Source organism: Anguilla anguilla, chromosome 1, assembly GCF_013347855.1.
Source record: "Anguilla anguilla isolate fAngAng1 chromosome 1, fAngAng1.pri, whole genome shotgun sequence".
NCBI lineage: Eukaryota > Metazoa > Chordata > Actinopteri > Anguilliformes > Anguillidae > Anguilla > Anguilla anguilla.
The window spans coordinates 3,403,985-3,424,467 of record NC_049201.1 but is presented as its reverse complement, the minus strand read 5'-3'; the positions used below and the strand labels follow the sequence as shown (position 1 = coordinate 3,424,467).

At 48.8% G+C, this 20,483-nt stretch overlaps 2 protein-coding genes across 3 annotated transcripts; both read left to right on the top strand.

Moving 5' to 3' along the window:
• The first annotated feature begins 1,079 nt into the window (after nucleotides 1-1,079).
• On the top strand, nucleotides 1,080-12,536 carry rhbdl2 (rhomboid, veinlet-like 2 (Drosophila)). 2 transcript variants are annotated; one of them, XM_035429191.1, is made up of 8 exons: nucleotides 1,080-1,364; nucleotides 3,832-4,051; nucleotides 5,109-5,257; nucleotides 5,408-5,520; nucleotides 6,117-6,217; nucleotides 6,795-6,855; nucleotides 7,345-7,406; nucleotides 11,342-12,536. In XM_035429191.1, the coding sequence occupies exons 2-8, from the start codon at nucleotides 3,842-3,844 to the stop codon at nucleotides 11,519-11,521; spliced, it is 876 nt and encodes a 291-aa protein (XP_035285082.1). In that variant the 5' UTR covers nucleotides 1,080-1,364; nucleotides 3,832-3,841; the 3' UTR covers nucleotides 11,522-12,536. The 2 variants fall into 2 exon arrangements, with proteins under 2 accessions (XP_035285082.1, XP_035285073.1); XM_035429182.1 differs by lacking the exon at nucleotides 1,080-1,364 and adding an exon at nucleotides 1,371-1,873.
• A 4,936-nt stretch (nucleotides 12,537-17,472) lies between these two features.
• cx55.5 (connexin 55.5) lies at nucleotides 17,473-19,516 on the top strand. Its single transcript, XM_035432844.1, has one exon. The coding sequence runs from the start codon at nucleotides 17,486-17,488 to the stop codon at nucleotides 18,962-18,964; it is 1,479 nt and encodes a 492-aa protein (XP_035288735.1). The 5' UTR covers nucleotides 17,473-17,485; the 3' UTR covers nucleotides 18,965-19,516.
• Nucleotides 19,517-20,483: the final 967 nt, after the last annotated feature.

Genomic DNA, 20,483 nt, shown 5'->3' with positions numbered 1-20,483 from the left:
GGGTAGTAATTGACTTGACCTGAAGTTCGCACACTCCAGTGGTTATGGGCGGTATTGCAGTTTATTTAGCCTATGGTTCCAGAAATTATTTTGGACAGTATTTTTAAATTTTAAAATGTATTCACACAACTAATTACTGTCCCGGGACCGATTTTTTTCTGAGCCACACAGAAATAGATAATCTTACATCTTCATTGCTATTTATCCCTTCACGTTCAGGGATCCAGTCATGCTCTGGTGCCAAAAAATGCCCCATAGCCAAACATGGCAGCCTCCATGACTTTGCTTCATGCGTCATTGCGTAGCTCCCGTAGTTAAATACATGGAACCGGTAAGCGAAATCTGTCTCCAGTTCTGGAATATCTCGTGCGTTATGTGAGCGAATGTCCATTGTGCATCGAGGTGGTGTCTTTATCGCCCCCTGGTGGTAAGACGTGTAATGACCTCCTCCTGGGTGCTTTCAGACCAAATCAGCCGATCGTGGATCGCGTTTTCCTCATAATGGAGAGCGTTCGTCGCTGTATTTGAAAAACTCGATTCAGGGACAGGTCACTGAGCGAGTTCCGCATACGCCCAGTGAACCAGAGTTCCTGCATACAAATATGGCGGAAGTTTGTTCTGAGTTAAAAAGGAGGAGACCTTGTTTGAACTGCATCCAGAATTCCACTTGATACCCAGACTCCGCGTACCCGAGCTGTAACTGTGCTCAAGCTGGATATGGAACTCGGATCGGCTAGATCCAGTTAAATTATTTGCAGAGGGATACAGATATTCTCTCTATCATGGATTCGTGTCATAAATGTCGGTTTTGCGTTAAACTGCCATGCCAAAAAACTAGACCTCCCTAAACATCCCAAAATAAATTGTACCCAAATAAATTTTACCTGCAGGAGCAAGCACGTGGGTTGTATTATTCGTTAATATAGAAGTTAATTTGAACCGTATCTGCACAGTGCTAATTAACCCGCACTATAATTCAAAATCATGTAGATTTTTTTAAAATGCCAAACGCGCAAGGTTGTGAACCAGCACATTCAAACGCGTACTTTTTTTTTTTTTTTGAAGCGTCATCTTCCTCGCTTTAGGTGGGGGTGCTCCATCGAATGGGGAGGGAAGTTCTGTAGCTACTATGAAACTTCATCTCCAGTTTAAGGAACATGTGGCCAAATAAGAAACAAAAATCCACAATCAAATGCGTGCATGGTTGTCGGTTCTGCAAGCAATATCACTGACCATCGAGTCTTAAGTTTTTTGAGATGAGTGTCCAAAAATAGATAGTTCTTTGTGCTAAAGTGCGCCATCGAGGAAATTCTTCTTGCTTGTGACGTCATCGATCCCAGGTGTGTCTCCGAGTGACAATACAGGTAAGTGGGCCGTAAATAAGAGCAGTAGCGCTACAAAATAACATAATTGCATCGAATATTTAGGACTCAAAATGATCAGAATCGAAGGAGTGTAAATGATAATGTTTACAGAGGACGACCAGAGCTGTTTGTTTAAGTGGGGAAGCGGGTAGGCAGGAAAAAGGGCGAAGTCTATAATTATACCGTATGGTTTTCGCAGGAAGAGACTCGCGCTGTCGTTTTCCGAAGGAAAGCTCTTCCTTTTGCGCCTAAATTTTAGCAGAGAAGACGTGAACTTAAAGAACGACATCTAACTCTTGCGTGCGTTACTGGTCTTTAATTGAAAGTCCCGAAAGTGACGTAAATTCGAAAATGAACATATGTCATACAAGGAAGATTTTCTGTGCGGTTTTTTCATAGAGGAGCACTGTGGAACTGTCTACTACAGAAAATTAATAAATAAAACAATTGAACACGACGTTGCATATTTACACCGCTTCACGCTTGGAGCATAGTCGAATAATTTGCAGGTAAGTGGAAATGTATTTTTCAATAACGATTTGTTACAAAAGAAGTGTTTTATGTATATCATTTATTTTAAAGTGCCTTTAAAATAACTTCTATCCTGTCCTATGTACTGCACAGTTTGTGTAATTTGGTTGTTTGCGGGTTAAAACAGCCCTCATGCTGTTGTATGATAAGATGTTTACTGAATATATTGAATTAGTTCACTTTAACGTATCTCTTTTTTTTAAAACGAACTTTATACATGCTAATTTATTTAACTTACCCGTGAATGGACTACTTATGAGCGCATTGTTTACTGTGTAGCAGGAAGAGACACCAGGCAAAAAGTCTCGCGGGAGTGCGGATTTTCACCATAAAGTGCCTTTAATTGACGAGTCTTTATCGACACCGCGGTTATGAACGGTATTTTAACCTGATAACCTGGCCAGGGCAGACGCTGAAAACACTAGCTGTTATCATCCTTGGCATTAAAGAGATAATTTTACTAGTTCCTCTCAAATTCAAGGTGGTGCAACCTCCACTCAAAGTTTCCTCTGCCATGAATAAAGCAACTGTCACTGTGGTTCCTGGGTAGTAGCTTAGAGGCTGCCAGCTCAAGTCCTGGGTGGGCCACTGCTGTGGAAGTCTTGCGCCAGGTGCTTGATCTCTGTTGCTTCAGGCAAGAATCCGGTGTTCAGCCCTCTTGAGTTGGTAGAGTTGCTACGTGCATCCAGTCACTTCATTTCCACATTCAGGCCGTTCAGTTAAAACCGTGAAGGTGCCAAAAACCTTCTTGATGCTAGCTAGTGTTGACCCTTCCACAATGAAGTAATGGCAACTGATGCCTGTATTTTGTTACCTGTGACAACCCCGTTATTGACCCTGATCACGTGGTAGTGACACGAGGTCACTATGGTAACCCACATATAAATAGAACCTGCATCCTTTGCAAGTAGATCTGCACATGCACATTAGAGTTCACTCAGTGGAATATAATGAAAGTTATTATTTATTATTTTTTACTTACTTTTTAAAAAAAAATGGAGGTTGGTGCTGATGGTAAACGTAGTCCAGGGCCAGCCCAAAATGTAGTCCACAGTGCCTGACTCATGTGCTTGGCCCCGCTGCCGCAGTGCTGTGGAACAGCGGCACGGTGTGTCGCCTGCTGAAGTCACGGCGGCAGTCAGATGACGCTCCCATAAGCCTCGGCTTACCCAGAGATCACTGCTTCCTCAGAGCCGCGTTTCCAGGCGATCGCTCGCTCAGAACTGAACGCGAGAGTGAGCGTTCTGGAACATGACAGTAGCGCCATGGCCATAGTCTTATTCCCACAGATGCATTTTATTCACTGACACAGCGTAGGAGAGTTCTCACCTGAAGGCAGTGTTGCTAACCTGTTGGAGAGCGAGAAGGGAAAAGATGGAGTGCATTGTTTGAATAGGAATTGCACTGACGGTAGAATAGTCAGTTGTACAACACTGACTTATATTATAAAAAAAACAAAAAAGAAACATTCCAAAAAAACAGCTCTTTAAAGGGTTGGCCCAGTGAGGTCCGGGGGGGGGGGGTCGAGGAGGGCCAAAAACACTCGTTTGAGCAGCACCGAGAAGATGCAGCTGTGGCCCGGTCAAGGTTGAGAAAAAACTGCGAGAGCTACACAGAGAGTACAGTCGCTCTCCGGGAAGTAGCACTGCTGTGGAAATTCAGCCAACTCCGTGGCTGGGATTCAATCAACCTTTGTCCGAAACATTGACCAACACTTAACAGAAAAACAAAAAAAATATATATATTGTTTTGTCAATATTTTCTTCATAAACAGCTTGGTGAGTTCTGCGATGACTTCAACTCTCCAAATTGATTTTGTGAGGGAAAAGTGTGACATTTGTGTTCACTTGTAAAGAGTCAGAGTTAAGAGTCAGAGTTAAGGACTGAGTAGTACAGCCTGGTGTGTTCATTCCCTGAGGCGATTCCCTGTCTCCAGGTGCTGAATCATGGTGGACAACGTGGATATCGAGGAGCAGGACCCATTGTCCGAGGAACCGGAACTGACGAAGGAGGAAGAGGCCAAGATGGGGTACTGCGAGAAGCTCCACTACCACATCTCCAGATGGATGCTTCCGGAACATGCCCGCGACAAGTACCTGGAGAGGGCCAACTGCTGTCCCCCCCCGATCTTCATCATCCTCATCAGCATCGGGGAGGTAGGGCCTGGTCCGCACCCCACCCCACCCCACCCCGTTTCCTGTTTAATGTTCCCTGATAAACAGAGGGCTGAAGGTCGCGTTAGGACTGCTTTAAAGACGTAAATCAGATATCCAGGGCATATTCAAGGGCCAGGAAGCCGCGTGAGAGCGTGAGTGAGTCACCCCCAGTTCGCATTGTTTATTTATCTTCAGTCCGCTTTTGCGCTGCTACAAACTGACAAACTTCCGCCATTGGCTGGGCTGCTGTTTGTGAGAAGCAGTTGGCATGTAGCCTTGAGCCTCCACTTGTGCTACCAGATGTCCGGTTTTCAAATTACAGATCCGGTTTGTGCTCCTGACCAGACAATGTAATGTCCGGTCTGAGTAATTGATTGAATTAAATTGCCTGTTTGGCTTTTTCACTAATTCTAAATCTGGCAACCCCAGTCACTACTGAGAAAGGCTTGTTTAATTCGGTCTCTCTTATCATCTCCTTTCCACCCCTCCTTGCCGAATCCACCACCTCTTTCCCACACTGCCACTCCCTCGGGTACCAGGCCCAAGCTTTGGCAGGGTTGGAACAAACATTAAAACAAAATAGGTTGTACACTCATCAAAGGTAAATACCGGTTCAGGGCAAACAATGGATTGATAAAGTGTCTTTGACTGTCTCAAAAGCCCTTTACAGTGAAGGGAGGGAAGTTTCTGTGTGTGTGTGTGTGTGTGTGTGTGTGTGTGTGTGTGTGTGTGTGCGTGCGCGCCTGTGTGTGTGTGTGCACCTGTGTGTGTGTGTGCACCTGTGATTTGTATAGATTCTGAGATATACGTATTTTGGGTTTGGCATTCTCTCCGGTAAAAACACAAATGCTTAAAGAGAAAAAATCATAATTTAATAAGTTGGTCCTCACCTTAACATTAGTTCAGTGTTTCTATTGTGGTTGAGAGAAGCTGTAATCCTGTCTCACAAGGCGCTGTGTGTGTTTGTGCACGCGTGCACGTGCGTGGTTGTATGTGCATGCGTGGTTGTGTGTGTGCATGTGTGTGTGCTTGTGTACCTGCATGTGTGCGCCCGCAGTTGGCGGTGTTCATCTACTACGCGGTGTGGAAGCCGCAGAAGCAGTGGGTGACGCTGGAAGACGGCATCTGGAACAGCCCGCTCAGCTACAAGCCTGAGCGGCGGGAGGAGGCCTGGAGATTCCTCTCCTACATGTTCGTGCACGCTGGGTAAGCGCCGCCGCTAGCGTTAGCCTCATCCCGCCACTGCAGAGAGATCAAAACCAGCGCTGGCCCTTTAACATGCAGCGTGAGTTAAACCCCTCCCTCCCCCCCAACCCCCCCCCCCCCCCCCCCCCCCCCCACCACCCGCCACCCCAGTGTCGAGCACGTCCTGGGGAACCTGATCATGCAGCTGGTGCTGGGCATTCCCCTGGAGCTGGTGCACAAGGGCTTCGAAGTTGGCATGGTCTACCTGTCCGGAGTCCTCGCAGGTGGGTTACCCCCGCCCCCATTGCAAAGACCGTACATTTCCCATGGTGCATCACAGCCCACCCATCACATCGCGCACCCCAGATGCCTGTGCTTGGCAGCCTGTCACCACCCAAGACTTGATTTGAATGTCACTGTGAGGCAGCACGAGCATTTGCATGCTCGCTGAACACCAGTACAAATGCAAACTATATGTAGCATAACAGTCAGAATAATGGTGTCATAATGAGCAGTGCAGAATTAGCTGAAGATCAGTGGATACAAGGCAGTGCTGGCAAAGCGTGATGAATCTGTGAATGTCCTATGCTGTGTAAAAGTAATATAGGTATGGGGCATGCCCCCGCCAAGGCGTAACTTGGCGGGATGGCATACCTGCCATCCCAATCCGTAAAAAGAAATCCCCTGCCATCCATGCGCTGTGATCTTGTTTTTAGGACGTGTCTGAGTTTTAGGCTCCTGAAAGCGCTCAGGACGGTTTAGGAGTGGGCAGGGGGTGCAGGGGTGCTCAGCTGTGCTCAGGTGTGACTGTCCCGTGCATTCCCCCCCCTCCCCCCCTCGAGGTGTGTGAACTGGGTTCTTCTGAATGTCCTCTCCCCAGGCTCTCTGGCCAGCTCCATCTTTGACCCGCTGAATGCCCTGGTGGGGGCCTCTGGGGGGGTCTACGCCCTGATGGGGGGGTACTTCATGAACGCCATCGTGGTGAGTACCCTCTCTTGCTCTCTCTCATTCTTCCTCTCTTTTTCTCTCACTTGTTCTTTCTCTCTCTCTCTCTGACTTTTAGAACTGAAAAGGATAGCTGGTATTTAGTCTCCAGTGTTTTTCCTAAAATACCCCAAAATAAAATTGTGTATTTTCACTGAAAGCAGCAGGCTGAACTGGAAAGAAATGGTTATATTTGCTTTTCCTCAGTGCCAAGTCTGTTGGAAAGTCTGTTTGACCACAGCAGAGGGCGTTGGTTTTTATTTCGGGTGTGGAGCACCACATTAACATGCCTCCCCGTGCAGTTGGTTGATGTAAAAATGGTGGATTTGAAATCACTGTCGACTCTCACTCATACACCTTTTCTTATAATCTCTCTCTGTCTCTCTTGTACACTCTCTTACACACATTCTTTGTCTTACTCTCTCTCCATCTCTCCTACTCTCCATCTTTCCTACTTTCTTTGTCTTACTGTCTCTGTCTCTGTCTCTCTCTCTCTCACACACACACACACACACACACACACTCTCTCTTTCTCTCTCTGTCTCTTTTTCCCCTTCCCCCGTCCCTCCTGCAGAACTTCCGTGAGATGATCCCTCTGCTCGGAATCTTCCGGATTCTACTGATCGTCGTCATCGGTAGGTCCCCAAAGCCATGCACTGTCTGCGTTTCCACCAATCACCATCTGTGTTCTTATAATTATTGGTACCAAAGTACTCCGTGATTGGCGAAGATTGTCTCTGTTTTTTCCTGTTAAGATGCTGTCATGAATGTCCCGTCCCTGTTTTACTGTCCCTGGTGGCTGTCTGGCTGTCTGGCTGTCTGGCTGTCTGGCTGTCTGGCTGTCTGGCTGTCTGGCTGTCTGGCTATCTGGCTATCTGGCTATCTGGCTATCTGGCTGTCTGGCTGTCTGGCTGTCTGGCTGTCTGGCTGTCTGGCTGTCTGGCTGTCTGGCTGTCTGGCTGTCTGGCTGTCTGGCTGTCTGGCTGTCTGGCTGTCTGGCTGTCTGGCTGTCTGCCTGTCTGCCTGTCTGCCTGTCTGCCTGTCTGCCTGGCTGCCTGGCTGCCTGTCTGGCCCGTCAAATCCGATAACGTGGTGCTGATGTTTAATGTTCCCTCTCTTCTCAGTGCTGACGGATATGGGCTTTGCCCTCTACAGAAGATTTCTGACTCACGAGAACGGTTTGAAGGTGAGCGTGTCCCCTGTGTCTGTCTGACTCGCACGAGAGGTGGATTCACACTGCGTTTAAACGCCTGTTGTTTTAGTCTCTGAGTGTTTCTGTAGTGCCGCACCACACTGTTAGAGCGAGTGAGAAAGCCGTTTTGGATAAGCCAACGTTCCCATGCAAATAATGCAAATGACAAAGCCATTTAAATACCAGGGTATACCTGCTGTAATCTCACCCTGTGATGCAACGTATGCCACCATGTACCCTGCTCCTGCCGATTGGCTGAAGCTATGCTAGGGTTGGCTTGGTTACCAAGTTCAGCAACAACTGGAAGTGGTGCTGGTGGGCCAGTACATCACATTAAATTACCTTTTATTTATCAGACACTTTTATCAAAAGTGACGTACAATAAGTGCATATCGAAGGTCACTGGAACAACTACAGAACACAGGTCACAGTAGGGGTGATCTTCCCTCTCATCTAGGAATCCCCAATGCCCCAGTGCAGTGATGGGGACACTGTGCTGTAGGAGATTTAGATGGAATGACTGTGGTCATTAAAGAGCCCATGACACTCTTTGCGAAGAGTAGGGGGGGGGGGGGGGGGTCCCAGGTGTCCTGGTTAAATTCCCAACCTGGCTTTCACAACCTGCAACCTAACCATCCCCCAGTTTAATAGGTTCAGGGATTGTTTTGTATACGTCAGCTGCTGTGGCTTTTCAGCAGGCGAAGGCTTGTAGAGGACTGCCAGCTTGTGGGTCCAGTTTCCAGTCCGTACTGCAGTACTGTATTTGAATCACCCGCACTCGGAAGGCCCTTGCTTTATATAGTGTGGGGGGAGGGGAGTCTGTCTATTGTGATTCAGCTTTTAAAAGGGTCATGCCCTCAGCTAATGGGCAAGATGAGACAGAACCCCCCAGCCCCCCCCCCACCTCCACACACCCCCCCCCCCCCCCCATCCAGCCCAACCCTGAGGGGTCCGGTTGTGGGAACGGTCCTGTTCCTGCCCCTGTTTCAACCACGGGACTCCGCCCCCAACCCCACCCCACCCCACCCCACCCCCTCACCCCAGCCCCAAAAGAGATGTCTGGGAAAGATCAGTCGACTCGACTGGAGTTTGTGCTAATTGATGCTGGCAGGCGGCAGTCTCTCTCGCTCGCTCGCTCACTCAGACTCACTGCAGGGTCTGAGTTAACTCTCGGCAAAGCTGGGTTTCATTGACCCCAGCTGTGTGTATAACGTAGGGGTCTGCTACCCTGCTCCTGGGAAGGCACAGCGTTTCCTGTTTTTGTTGTTGTCGTAACGCTGTAATTGATTGACTTGTTTTTTCAAAATTCTATGTTCTAGAGCTCTGTTGCTTTCAGTCTCCAGTAGTGGTTGTGACATCAGCATTAGAATGTTCAGCTAAGAACATTCTAATCACATTTTTTTTGTGACCTCACACATTAAGGGGTGAAAGCAGCTGATTATGCCGCACCGGTTGTTCATTATAATGTGTAAACAAAAGCCAGCAGGCCCTGGGGCTGATGCAGTGCCTTTCATCTAATGATCTCAAAGTGAGGGTGTGGGGGAACTTGCCTGGACCATGTGTCAGATCTGCCAGGGTGATGTGCGGCAGCCATTTTGTGCCAGAATGGTTAACACATGCCAGCTAAGCCTGAGCTGCTCCTGTAGGCTCGTGGCATTGCTCCAGATCGCTCCCTTGGTTCAAAGGTCATCTGAGTCTCCTGTGGGCCTTGTTACTCCTGGTCACTTCCTGGGTCAGAGGGTCGCCCGTACTGTGAAACTGAAACTTAAAACGTTGTTAAAACGGATTCGCAGAAAAGGCACGTGTGGCATCTCAGATGAACCAGCAGAGCTCACTGGCTCGCATTTCCCCCACATGGTGTACTTTTTTTTAGTGGAGGGGAAGATCAGACGAGAATGGCGTGTGTGTCCCCCCCCTCCCCCGCCCCCAGCTGGCCCCCAGGACAGTGTTCCACCGGTCCTGCGTTTCCTGTTCATCCTCTTTGGCTCGGCTTCCCTGTGGTGGTTTTTAAAGGCCTTCCCACTCCTCCCATTGCCTTCTGCTCTGTTTGATTCCTCTCTCCCTGGAGTCTTCTGTCTCCCTGGCTACTTTCAAAACCAGTCCAGCCTGGTTTTCTGCCCCCGCCATTCTGTGTCAAAACTGGCCTCCAGCTCCCCCCCACCCCCCACTGAACTCTGGGTAATTACAGCACGCTTAACAGGGTGACTTCATTCTTTCCTGAAGCATAGTGAGGAAAAGATGGCTAGCAATGCTAATGCTAATGTAGTAAAAATGAATAAATATAATGCACTGCTGTATAATTATAGATTTGCCTTCTGTATTTATGAAGCACGGTGTGTGCACTCCACCTAAATTAGCAAGAAGGCTAGTTTGCATTTGTGTTCCCAAAGTAGCCTGAGATGGTGTTCCATACAACGCAGCACATTAAAAACACAAGCCACTGGAAAAATAGTACTTATTCATAAATATTACAGTGATAATGGAAATAATTTAAAATCCAGAAACAAAACCATTTTGAAGTGATGAATGTGTGTCGAATATGCAAAAACTCGAACAGAACCACCCTGACGCTCACTTTTTCCGTTGCCATGACAGCGCTTTCCAGTGCATGGATTTTCTAAAGTCCACTGTGCCCGAGCTGATTGGCTGGTTGCCCTCAGGGTTATGGATGGGGGGGCGGGGGGGCACCGTGGATTCTGGTGTCTCTGCTCTCTAGTGACCCCTGCTGGTCGAGGAGGTGCACGCAGGTCCCGAAGCGTCTTCCTCTGACTCATGTCTTTGAGCCTGACTTGCTGCCTGTGGTGTGATGGGAAGTGGAGTTCAGCATCACGTGCTTCAGAGGAGAGCGTGGGATTGGCCACGGCTCCCCGGATCAACAGCATAGGCTCCAGCGGCGAGCGCTGGTTATGTACGATTGGGCAGTCCAAACTGGGGAGAATATATGGGGGGCTGGGGGGCAGGGGGAGGCTAGAGAATTTTTTTAAAGTCTGTCTGACCTAATTTCAGACCAAATGTGTACTGGGGGAGGTCAGTGGAGCAGGTCTGGCGATCGGTAGCTGCTAATGTGCCGAAATCAAGCGCTTCCATTATTGTTGTAATTTTCCAAAACACTGTAATCTTTAGCAGTGCTGGTGAAGTGTGTACCCCTTTGTGTAATTTTGATAGCCTTTCCAGTTTTTATCAAAGGAAAGCGTTTCTGCTTCACGCCCTCCTGTTTGTGTCGCTGATATGGGGCTCGATAAGGTGTAATCGCGCATGCGACCGGTCAGCGTGTGAAACGGAAGTTTGCATCTGAGGTTTTTCTGCTCGTGTTCGGCAGCGCAGCGGAATTCGACGGGGTGAGAATGTGAAAGTGCGCTAAAAAAAACTGCTTCCCCCCTCTGGAGAAGCAGCTAAAGCCTCGAGCTTGGCTGGGAACCTTTGCTCTTTAGACTTTAGAGCGGGGTGATCGTATCGGTTGTGTGGAGCAGGTAGCGAAACTCAGAGCAGCTCCACCCTGTTTATACACACACACACTCACACACACACAGACACACACGCGCACATGCACTCCCACCCTGATTACACACACACACACACACACACACAGCATGTGCACATGCACTCCCACCCTGATTACACACACACACACACACACACACACACACAGCATGTGCACATGCACTCCCACCCTGATTACACATACACACACACACAGCATGTGCACATGCACTCCCACCCTGATTACACACACACACACACACACACACACACAGCATGTGCACATGCACATGCACTCCCACCCTGATTACACACACACACACACACACACACACACACACACACACACACACGTGCACATGCACTCCCACCCTGGGTGCAGAAGCATGGCTCACGCCCCCCCCCCCCCCCCCCCCCCCCCCCCCCCCCCCCCCCCCCATCTCTTCCAGGTGTCCTTTGTAGCCCACATCGGGGGAGGCGTGGCAGGCATGACCATCGGCTACGTCTTCTTCAGCAGCTACAACCAGAAGCTCCTCAAGGACCCCCGCTTCTGGCTGTGCATTGTGGGATACATCCTCTTCCTGGTCTTCGCTGCCCTTTTCAACATCTTCCTGTCCCCAGCTCCGTAATGCACTGATGGAGGGGGCGGACTCATCTTATAAACATAGGTCATTTTACCAGTAAACAGCGACGCCGAGTGCTGTCATAGGGAGGTGTTGCATTGAGAACGCTCGGGGAACGTTCTGAAAACATTGTAAGCCTAACCTCTGTCAGCTGTAGATCTAAAGCTTGTATTTCCCTGGGAGAAAAGTTATAGGGAACACAGAAGCAAGCATTTATCATCGTCATTATTATTATTATTATTATTATGAGATCCCGACCACACCAGCATTTAACACTGTGTCTAATTCAGACAGTATTTTTAATCGTGGGATTTGTAAAAGAGAAATTTTTTTAAATTGTTTGACTAATGAGTTTAGTTCCTGAGATTTTTTATTTTTTTTAGACCTACCTCACCAGTCGTCTGGTGCCAAGGTTCTCAGGGTAGATAAGCTGTTTACAGACACGTGTTCTCCTGCTAACTGTGGAGCGAGGAAAGATCAGTGAATCCTCAACGGTATTAATGTTGATGGTGTGTGTGTGCGCGCGTGCGCACGTGTGTGTGTTGTATGATGTATGATGTATGTACGTATGTCTTCCCTCATTTGTGTATACTGATGTTTGCAAGGCCTGCATGCATTTTGCTTAAGGTGCATGCGTGCAGTGCTGTCCTACACTGCCTGGCTTCTTGTCCAGGTGTGGGAGTGATTTTGGGTGCACTATTTCTCTATTACACCTTAACAGGGAAACCTTTTTAAAAGTCAACCTCCCCTTCCCCCTCCCCCATAGGCAAAGACTCCGCATTACTCTGTCCCCAAACCTGCCTCAAGTATAGTTTCAACTGTCATTGTCAGCCAGCCGAACGTCTCTGTCGACAGAGATTTAGCCAACAGGAAACGGATGCAATGGCATGTCGCGTGAAGCTGTTCCTCTGTGCAGTATCTCTTTCTGTAAGTTTCATTTTGTGTTTCGGTTAGCGTTCGTTAAAGCTGTACCGTTAAATAACAGTAGAGGGCAGCACCTACTGCCTTTCAAAGCTTTTTTTTTTAAAAACGTAGGCCTTATTCTTGTAGCAGTATCCCTCTTTTATTTTTTTTATTTTAATTTGAGAATACGGGTAAATGCTTCTAACTTTCAAGCATTTTTAGGACCTACTTCAATTAAATAAAATATTTTTTACATTTCAGAAAAATCTAATCTCGGCTCTTTGTTGCTGTATTTATTTGAAACCAAGCAAAAACAGCGCAAAACTGGACCAGGAGAGCCATATGGCCTGATGGGTTTTTTTTTTTTTTTTTTGGTGGCACCAAAAGTGCTCATTTTGCATCTGATTTCTTTGGTTTATTGATTAAAAAAAAAAAAAAACACAAATATTTGTGACTTTAGCCCTTTCCCGGAAAGGGAAAATTATATCAGTGGAACCAATGGCTTACCTGTCTTTTCTTAACCTTGCACCTTGTTTGAAAGAACAACGTCTAAGAAAGTCCAGCTCTTTGGGATTGGATTCATAGTCTCCTGCTCCAGCTTGCGCGTCTATATTGCTATGTGGCTGATGTACATAACCCTGTCGCTATATCGCTGCTGTTCTTAGACTCGTGAGGATGCAGTTAACGGCTATTTCACATTGTTGGTCATTTTGGAATAAGAGCACAGGTCTGCTGAATTAACGTCGGGCTGCAGTTTTGTAGGAAATTTCGCGAGGTGGGCGTGGCTGGGCTCATTAATCAGGCAGGTTTCGTGTGCGCTTACCCGGCCTGACGTTGGGCCTGTCCCAGCCTGTACTGGACCCACACACACACACACACACACACTAATTAGATTACAGCAGCTTTTTTTTAAAAAAAAGACCGTCGATCGTGCTTCAGCGAGGTCCACCCCTCCGGGGGTGGATTTACGGAACGTTCCATTGTTTCCGGAACTGCCGCATCGATCCAGACTCGGCAATCTCTGTTTACTTCTTCAGTTTCTTTTTATTTATTTTTTTTAATTAAAGCGCAGGCTTTGCTAATTTATTTTGAGTTTGATAATGTTTCATACAACAACAAAAAAAAACAAATAAACTTTTTTTTTTTTTTTTTAACCGGAGACATTGCTGAAAAGAGAACTAAAATATAAACATGTTTTGGGAACAAAGTATGTGGTATGTACACCATTGCTTGCATACAATCATACAGGACCTGTGCCCTTAGAAACCATTTTAGGAGCCACGTTCATCACCATAGGAACCGCGTTCAAGCCCAGCCATACGAGTCATGTCCTTAGGGCCTGTTTCAGGGATTATGTCCACGGCCATAAGAGCAGGGTGATTTATTGGGGGGTAAAGGGGGTGACATGGTCTGGCTGGTCGCACCCAAACCCCCACCCTCCCCGTTTTTAGTCTGATCAATTCTTTAGTGTTTGTTCTGAAGCACGCCACTGTTCTCTGTAACCAGAGCAGCACTTAAAAAGCAATTTTTGGGGTGTATGGTTCATCGGGTCAAGGGCACCCAATGGCAGGGTTACCCAAAAAAAATATTTAAAAAACACTCCTACCCCTTTCTCTAAAACTCAAGGCATTTCTGCTTTAACACACACATCCAATACAGTTTGATTTGGACAATTCCACAGTATATTGTGCAAAAAATAAATAATAATAAAAAATCTAGGGAAAGCATTTGGTTGGACACATTGTAACACCTTACCAGCCCCTGGCATTCTGGGTCTAATTAACGCGATGCCTTTGTCATCAAAGATGAACACAATGTGATCAGTCATGGGGTGATCTCTGATGTGTCATTGGTCACCATGGAGATCTGTAGTTTATTTAGCACCTAAAAAATAAGTGTGATGACAATGAAAAATGATTCTCCCATCCACAGAAACTTCTACGTATTTCCTTAGACAGTGCTCCATACATTTGGCCATTTCCAGTCAGAAAATGGCGACTAACTGCACGAGCCCCTCCTGTTATAAATTAACCCGCATAGTTAGTAAAAAACAAGTTGGCACCATTGATTATTTGCAAATGGAATAAAAACGTGGTTACAGCTGGCAGGAATATCTTAATTACATTCCGAGGGAACCAACTGAGGATGAAATCGGACATGACCGATTGATCACTCGCAGGGAAGAGTATTGATCGGAAAGCATTCCACATACACTGCTGTGGAACCGTCGAGGCCTAGCTAGTGTGCGCGTATGTTTTGGGTGGATGCGTAAAGAACAGTGCAACAATACTACATGATCAGTTAAGGGTGGTGTTATATAGCTCTCGCAACCGCCTTTTCTCGTAAATTAGCTGCGGACATTTTGGAACACGCTCTTTTTTACTCTCGGTAAAGTTTTATGAGGAGAACGGAGCCCTCAACTTATGCAAATATGCACAGGCTTTCGGCTACAAATCACAGTCTAACCGCACTTATCTTTCTGTTTATGGCTATGGTCCTCTTGCTTGGGCAGTATTTCCATCAACACAGACACGGATCAGTGGCCAGAGAATGGAGTGAAATATCAGTTTTAATACAAATATTCCTAATCGAAAAGAAAAAAACAACAGAATATTGTGTATCAACAAAACAAACATGCAAACAAATTGTAACATATATAATATTCTGGCTCCCCCGGAGAAAGCTCGACCTCAAACTGTTAATAATGTATGTAATATATAAAAATGTCAAGGATTTGACTTATTCTACTCACAATGTAGACTTATCAGGGAATGCACTGAATTCGTTTGCGCTTCATGTGAAACGCGCTGACCCCCGTTCGATGGCGCTGCGCACAACCAGAATTGCCTAACATTAGGTCAGTGATGCCGATTCCTGAACTGTAACATATCGAGTAGAAAATACTATTACATGATTGGTACCCCGCATCTACCTCATCGTGCGAGCGACCCTACCTGTTTGCAGACACCGTTTAACAGACCCGTTATTCGCAGTGCTGCTTGCCTACAGCAATGGGGACGCGACGCCAAATCGATTTCACATAGGACGAAGGCGTTCATTCGCAATATAGCGGTTTCCTGTTCATTGAGCCACGCGCGGCTCAATAAACGAAGCCCGTGTTCCACAAGCGCGCTCCTTGCGCAGACCAGTAGAGCTGCAGAGAGACAGACAGAAAGAGAGAAAGAGAGAGAAACAGAGGGTCACCCAAGTTCAGGTGAACAACTATCCCGAGTACGGGGTCAGATGCTAACAGAGCAACAACGATTTTGAATATTTTGGCGGCCCAGCTGAGCCTGAATGACCCGTGGGGATTTAAATCACCGGCAGTCTGTCCACACTGCTGCAAGGTAAATGGCGGTGACCGACACCATTGATTTCTCCTGCCTGTCTATAAATTTCCACAGAGAGAGCACTGTTTTATTATTGTTATTATTACTTCATAGAAACTTATCCACTAAATTGTAATTCTGGAAGGTGCCGTGCCACTTGTGTTGGCGTTTAATTTTCATGGTGTATGGTTTGCCTTTCATGTTTTGTTGATGTGATGCACCAATTGGACTAATCGACACAATGAAGTGTCCAAATTTACAGTGTGCTTACATGTAACATCTGTTTTATACACGAAAGGTAAGCTTGCTGTTCCTCTGTTAATTCATGCGGTAAAATTGTAAAGTTGTTCAAGGCTAGTTTTCTAGGAAATGGCTGAAATCCTTGTAAGTCAATTATATAGGGAACTCATGGACAGTTTGAAAACACAACCGAGCCTCTTGGAGTTACTCTAATTTACCCCTTCAATGTTGCAGTTGAGAGAGCTTCTCTTGCGTACTGATAACGGCAGGTGATGCTGATGACGCTGCCCTTCGTATCATAGGCTACCCACGGGATTGTAAAAATAATCGAATGTTGTTAACGCAACGACTTAATTGAGCAGACTTTGCGTGTAAATGCAGATAAAGTATTCTTTAAAAAAGTTTTTTGCGATTCTTTTATTTTTACCCAACTTGTTGCGCAGAACATCCGTAGACAAATTTAAAATACGCACGCAATTATGGGCTCGCTGGACCACCACGAAGCGGTCAACAATTCGTTTAATCGGAATGTTCCAGAAGCGCCCTTAGCCTAGTCCATGAGCAGTAGCATACTTGCCAATGCTTTTTTGTTTTTATGTATTTATTTCTAAATACACTTTCATGTACTTAGTATAACTTGTTGTGTCTTGTGTATGTGTTTTTAGTTTTAAAAGAAGAGATATAATGTTTGAATTTGTTGCAAGCAAATTATATAAATAAATGTATGTATGTATTAATCATAATGGGTAATGCACGTTCCAATAGCTTTGTAAATGTGAATGAATTTTAAGTGCGTAAAATTGCGACGCAGAAAATAAATACTTTATTACTCGATTAAACAAAAACCTTCCGGACTAATTTTTCAGCTTCTGTGGATCCATTTACGATTGCCCATGATGGTTTACCATTGTGTATTGGATCGTTTTTAAAACCGATTTTGCAATTCAGTAACGTGTGTTTACAGGCACCGAAGCATGTAGTAGTAGTCCTGGTTTGAACTCCGGGGTTATAGTTTCAGTGCAGTGATTCTGATATGTATGCTCTTCAGTCACTTAAAACAGTCAAATGAAACCGCACAAGCTACGTGTGCCAGCAGTGGTTTTGACATGTTTGACAACATTTTAATTTCATATTCGAACTTATGTTGGGCAACATTTTAATAAAGGGCGGAGTCCAATTTAAGTGGGTTCTAGACTCAGAGAATTTAAGAACTAGTGGTTCAATTAATGTGGTTTTTGGTTCTATGAATATCTGTAATGTATCTAGGTGGACTCCAGGAAGAGTAGCTACTGTCCTAATGGAGATATAAATAAGCATCTAATGTATAGTGGTTCAATGAAGTGTCAGCTAAGCAGTCAAATACGACTCACTTAATATATTTAGAGATTCTTTCAGTACGACGCTGTCCTGACCCTCTCCGAACCCCATGTTTAAATCTCTGCTCCCCCCTCACCTGTTGTCCTGCTCCTGGACCAGGCACAGCACTGCGCGTGTGAAAATGGGAGACTGGAACTTCCTGGGCGGGATCCTGGAGGAGGTGCACATCCACTCCACCATGGTGGGGAAGATCTGGCTGACCATCCTCTTCATCTTCCGCATGCTGGTGCTGGGCGTGGCGGCGGAGGACGTGTGGAACGACGAGCAGTCCGAGTTCGTGTGCAACACGGAGCAGCCGGGCTGCCACAACGTGTGCTACGACCGCGCCTTCCCGGTGTCGCTGGTGCGCCTGTGGGTGCTGCAGGTCATCTTCGTGTCCTCGCCCTCGCTGGCCTACATGGGCCACGCCCTGTACCGCCTGCGCGCGCTGGAGAAGCAGCGGCAGCGGCGGAAGGCCCAGCTGCGGCGGGAGCTGGAGGAGGCTGGCGCTGGCGCCCCGGCGGGGTTGGCAGCGGACGGCGATGCGGGCGAGCGGCGGCGGCGGCTGGAGAGGGAGCTGCGCGCTCTGGAGCGGCGGCGGATCGACAAGGCGCCGCTGCGCGGCTCGCTCCTGCGCTCGTACGTGGCCCACGTGCTGACCCGCTCCGCCGTGGAGGTGGGCTTCATGCTGGGCCAGTACCTGCTCTACGGCTTCCGCCTGGAGCCGCTCTACAAGTGCGAGCGCGAGCCCTGCCCCAACGCCGTCGACTGCTTCGTGTCCCGCCCCACGGAGAAGAGCTTCTTCATGGTGTTCATGCAGTGCATCGCGGGCGTCTCGCTGCTCCTCAACCTGCTGGAGATCCTGCACCTGGCCTACGGCCGCATGAGGACGGGCCTCCTGGACTACTACCCGCAGCTGCGCCACGAGCTGGACGACTGCTACGTGGGCCGGCCGCAGGTGAGCGTGGGCGCGCCGTCCGCCGTGGCGGGGGGGGCGGGCCACAAGACCGCCGCTGCCCCACCCGGCGCCCGCAGCCCCTCGCCGGACGAAAAGCGGAGCTCCCCCCCGCCGGGGTACCGCCCCTCTGCTTTCACGCCCGTCCACGGCGACGAAAAAGATGGGGTGAAGGAGGCCCCGCCCAGCCCCGCCAAGGGCGACAGGAAGCCCAAAAGCGCCGGCGGCAGCGACGCGCGCTCGCCGCCCGCCAAGGATAGTACCGCTACCTCGCCCAAGCAGGAGGCGGAGCCTGAGAAAGGCCCCGCCCACCTGCCCCCCCACGGCAAGGAGGTGGCGCCCGGGAGCCTGCAGTTGGCGGCCGGAGGGCGGAAACCGCGACGGGTGAGCGCGCCCTCGAGCTGCGCCACCCTGGTGGAGGGGAAACCCGCCACCGCGGCGTCGGCCGGCGGCCCGGGGGGCACCAGGGCTCGGCTCGGTCCCGGCCTAGCCCGGCCCGTCTCCAGGTCGGACCCCAGGGGGCCGGGCCGGTCGCGGACCCCCGAATCGGTGGAGGAGTCGAGCTCCGAGTCCCAGCACAGCCCGCGGCGGCTCTTTCCCGCCCACAGGACGTCGCTAGCGAGCTGCGCTAGCAGCAGGTGGGCCGCCACTGACCTGCGCATCTGAGCGCTTACACACCTTTACCTCCGCTATCGCCCTCACCTCCAGGCCACAGGGGGTCGCTAGCGAGCTGCGCTAGCAGCAGGTGGGCCGCCACTGACCTGCGCATCTGAGCGCTTACACACCTTTACCTCCGCTATCGCCCTCACCTCCAGGCCACAGGGGGTCGCTAGCGAGCTGCGCTAGCAGCAGGTGGGCCGCCACTGACCTGCGCATCTGAGCGTTTACACACCTTTACCTCCGCTATCGCCCTCACCTCCAGGCCACAGGAGGTCGCTAGCGAGCTGCGCGAGCAGCAGGTGGGCCGCCACTGACCTGCGCATCTGAGCGCTTACACACCTTTACCTCCGCTATCGCCCTCACCTCCAGGCCACAGGGGGTCGCTAGCGAGCTGCGCTAGCAGCAGGTGGGCCGCCACTGACCTGCGCATCTGAGCGCTTACACACCTTTACTTCCGCTATCGCCCTCACCTCCAGGCCACAGGAGGTCGCTAGCGAGCTGCGCTAGCAGCAGGTGGGCCGCCACTGACCTGCGCATCTGAGCGCTTACACACCTTTACCCCCGCTATCGCCCTCACCTCCAGCCCAGAGGTGAAGTGAACCGTCTCTATGACACACTGGACAGAAACGTCCTATCAGGGCAGAGGTCTCAAGCTCTCGTCCTGGACGACTGCACCCTCTGCTGGTTTTTGGTGTGTTTCAGCGCTTATGTCTCTGATTGGCTACAGAGACCGCACCTTGTTTTAAAGGTCTAAAATTAGCTGCTGACTGAATGGAAACCATAAAAACCTGCAGACACGGTGGCCCTCCAGGACTGGAGTTAAACCTGCAGACACGGTGGCCCTCCAGGACTGGAGTTAAACCTGCAGACACTGCGGCCCTCCAGGACTGGAGTTAAACCTGCAGACACTACGGCCCTCCAGGACTGGAGTTAAACCTGCAGACACTGCGGCCCTCCAGGACTGGAGTTAAAAGACTCTGCGGCCCTCCAGGCCTGGAGTTAAACCTGCAGACACTGCGGCCCTCCAGGACTGGAGTTAAACCTGCAGACACTGCGGCCCTCCAGGACTGGAGTTAAACCTGCAGACACTGCGGCCCTCCAGGACGAGTTAAACCTGCAGACACTGCGGCCCTCCAGGACTGGAGTTAGACCTGCAGACACTGCGGCCCTCCAGGACTGGAGTTAGACCTGAAGACTCTGCGGCTCTCCAGGCCTGGAGTTAAACCAGACTCCAGGACTGGATTGTGCGATATCTGGTGTAGTGAAATATGTACTGTATAAGCAGGGAGAGCAGAAGCTTTGTATGTTTGAGACCCACAAACCAGACATGGCACTGAATTACAAGCTGGTGCTAGTTTTTTTGTTACCATTTAGTACCGATTTCATACATGTAGGGTCATGATGTTTGACATTATGGTCTGAGGATGTTTGAACAGGTTCCATCACTCCTTTAAATTAGTGTCCCCTACCCCCCCCCCCCAAACCCATTTCTTTTCTCATCTCTCCTTTTAAAAAATCATTCAGC

Bases quoted from the DNA above. Each gene is read 5' to 3' on its own strand.
- rhbdl2 (XM_035429191.1), top strand. From the start codon at position 3,842: ATGGTGGACAACGTGGATATCGAGGAGCAGGACCCATTGTCCGAGGAA. The intron at 6,218-6,794 runs GTGAGTACCCTC...TCCCTCCTGCAG, and splicing joins ACTTCATGAACGCCATCGTG to AACTTCCGTGAGATGATCCC. The intron at 6,856-7,344 runs GTAGGTCCCCAA...CTCTCTTCTCAG, and splicing joins TCTACTGATCGTCGTCATCG to TGCTGACGGATATGGGCTTT.
- cx55.5 (XM_035432844.1), top strand. From the start codon at position 17,486: ATGGGAGACTGGAACTTCCTGGGCGGGATCCTGGAGGAGGTGCACATC.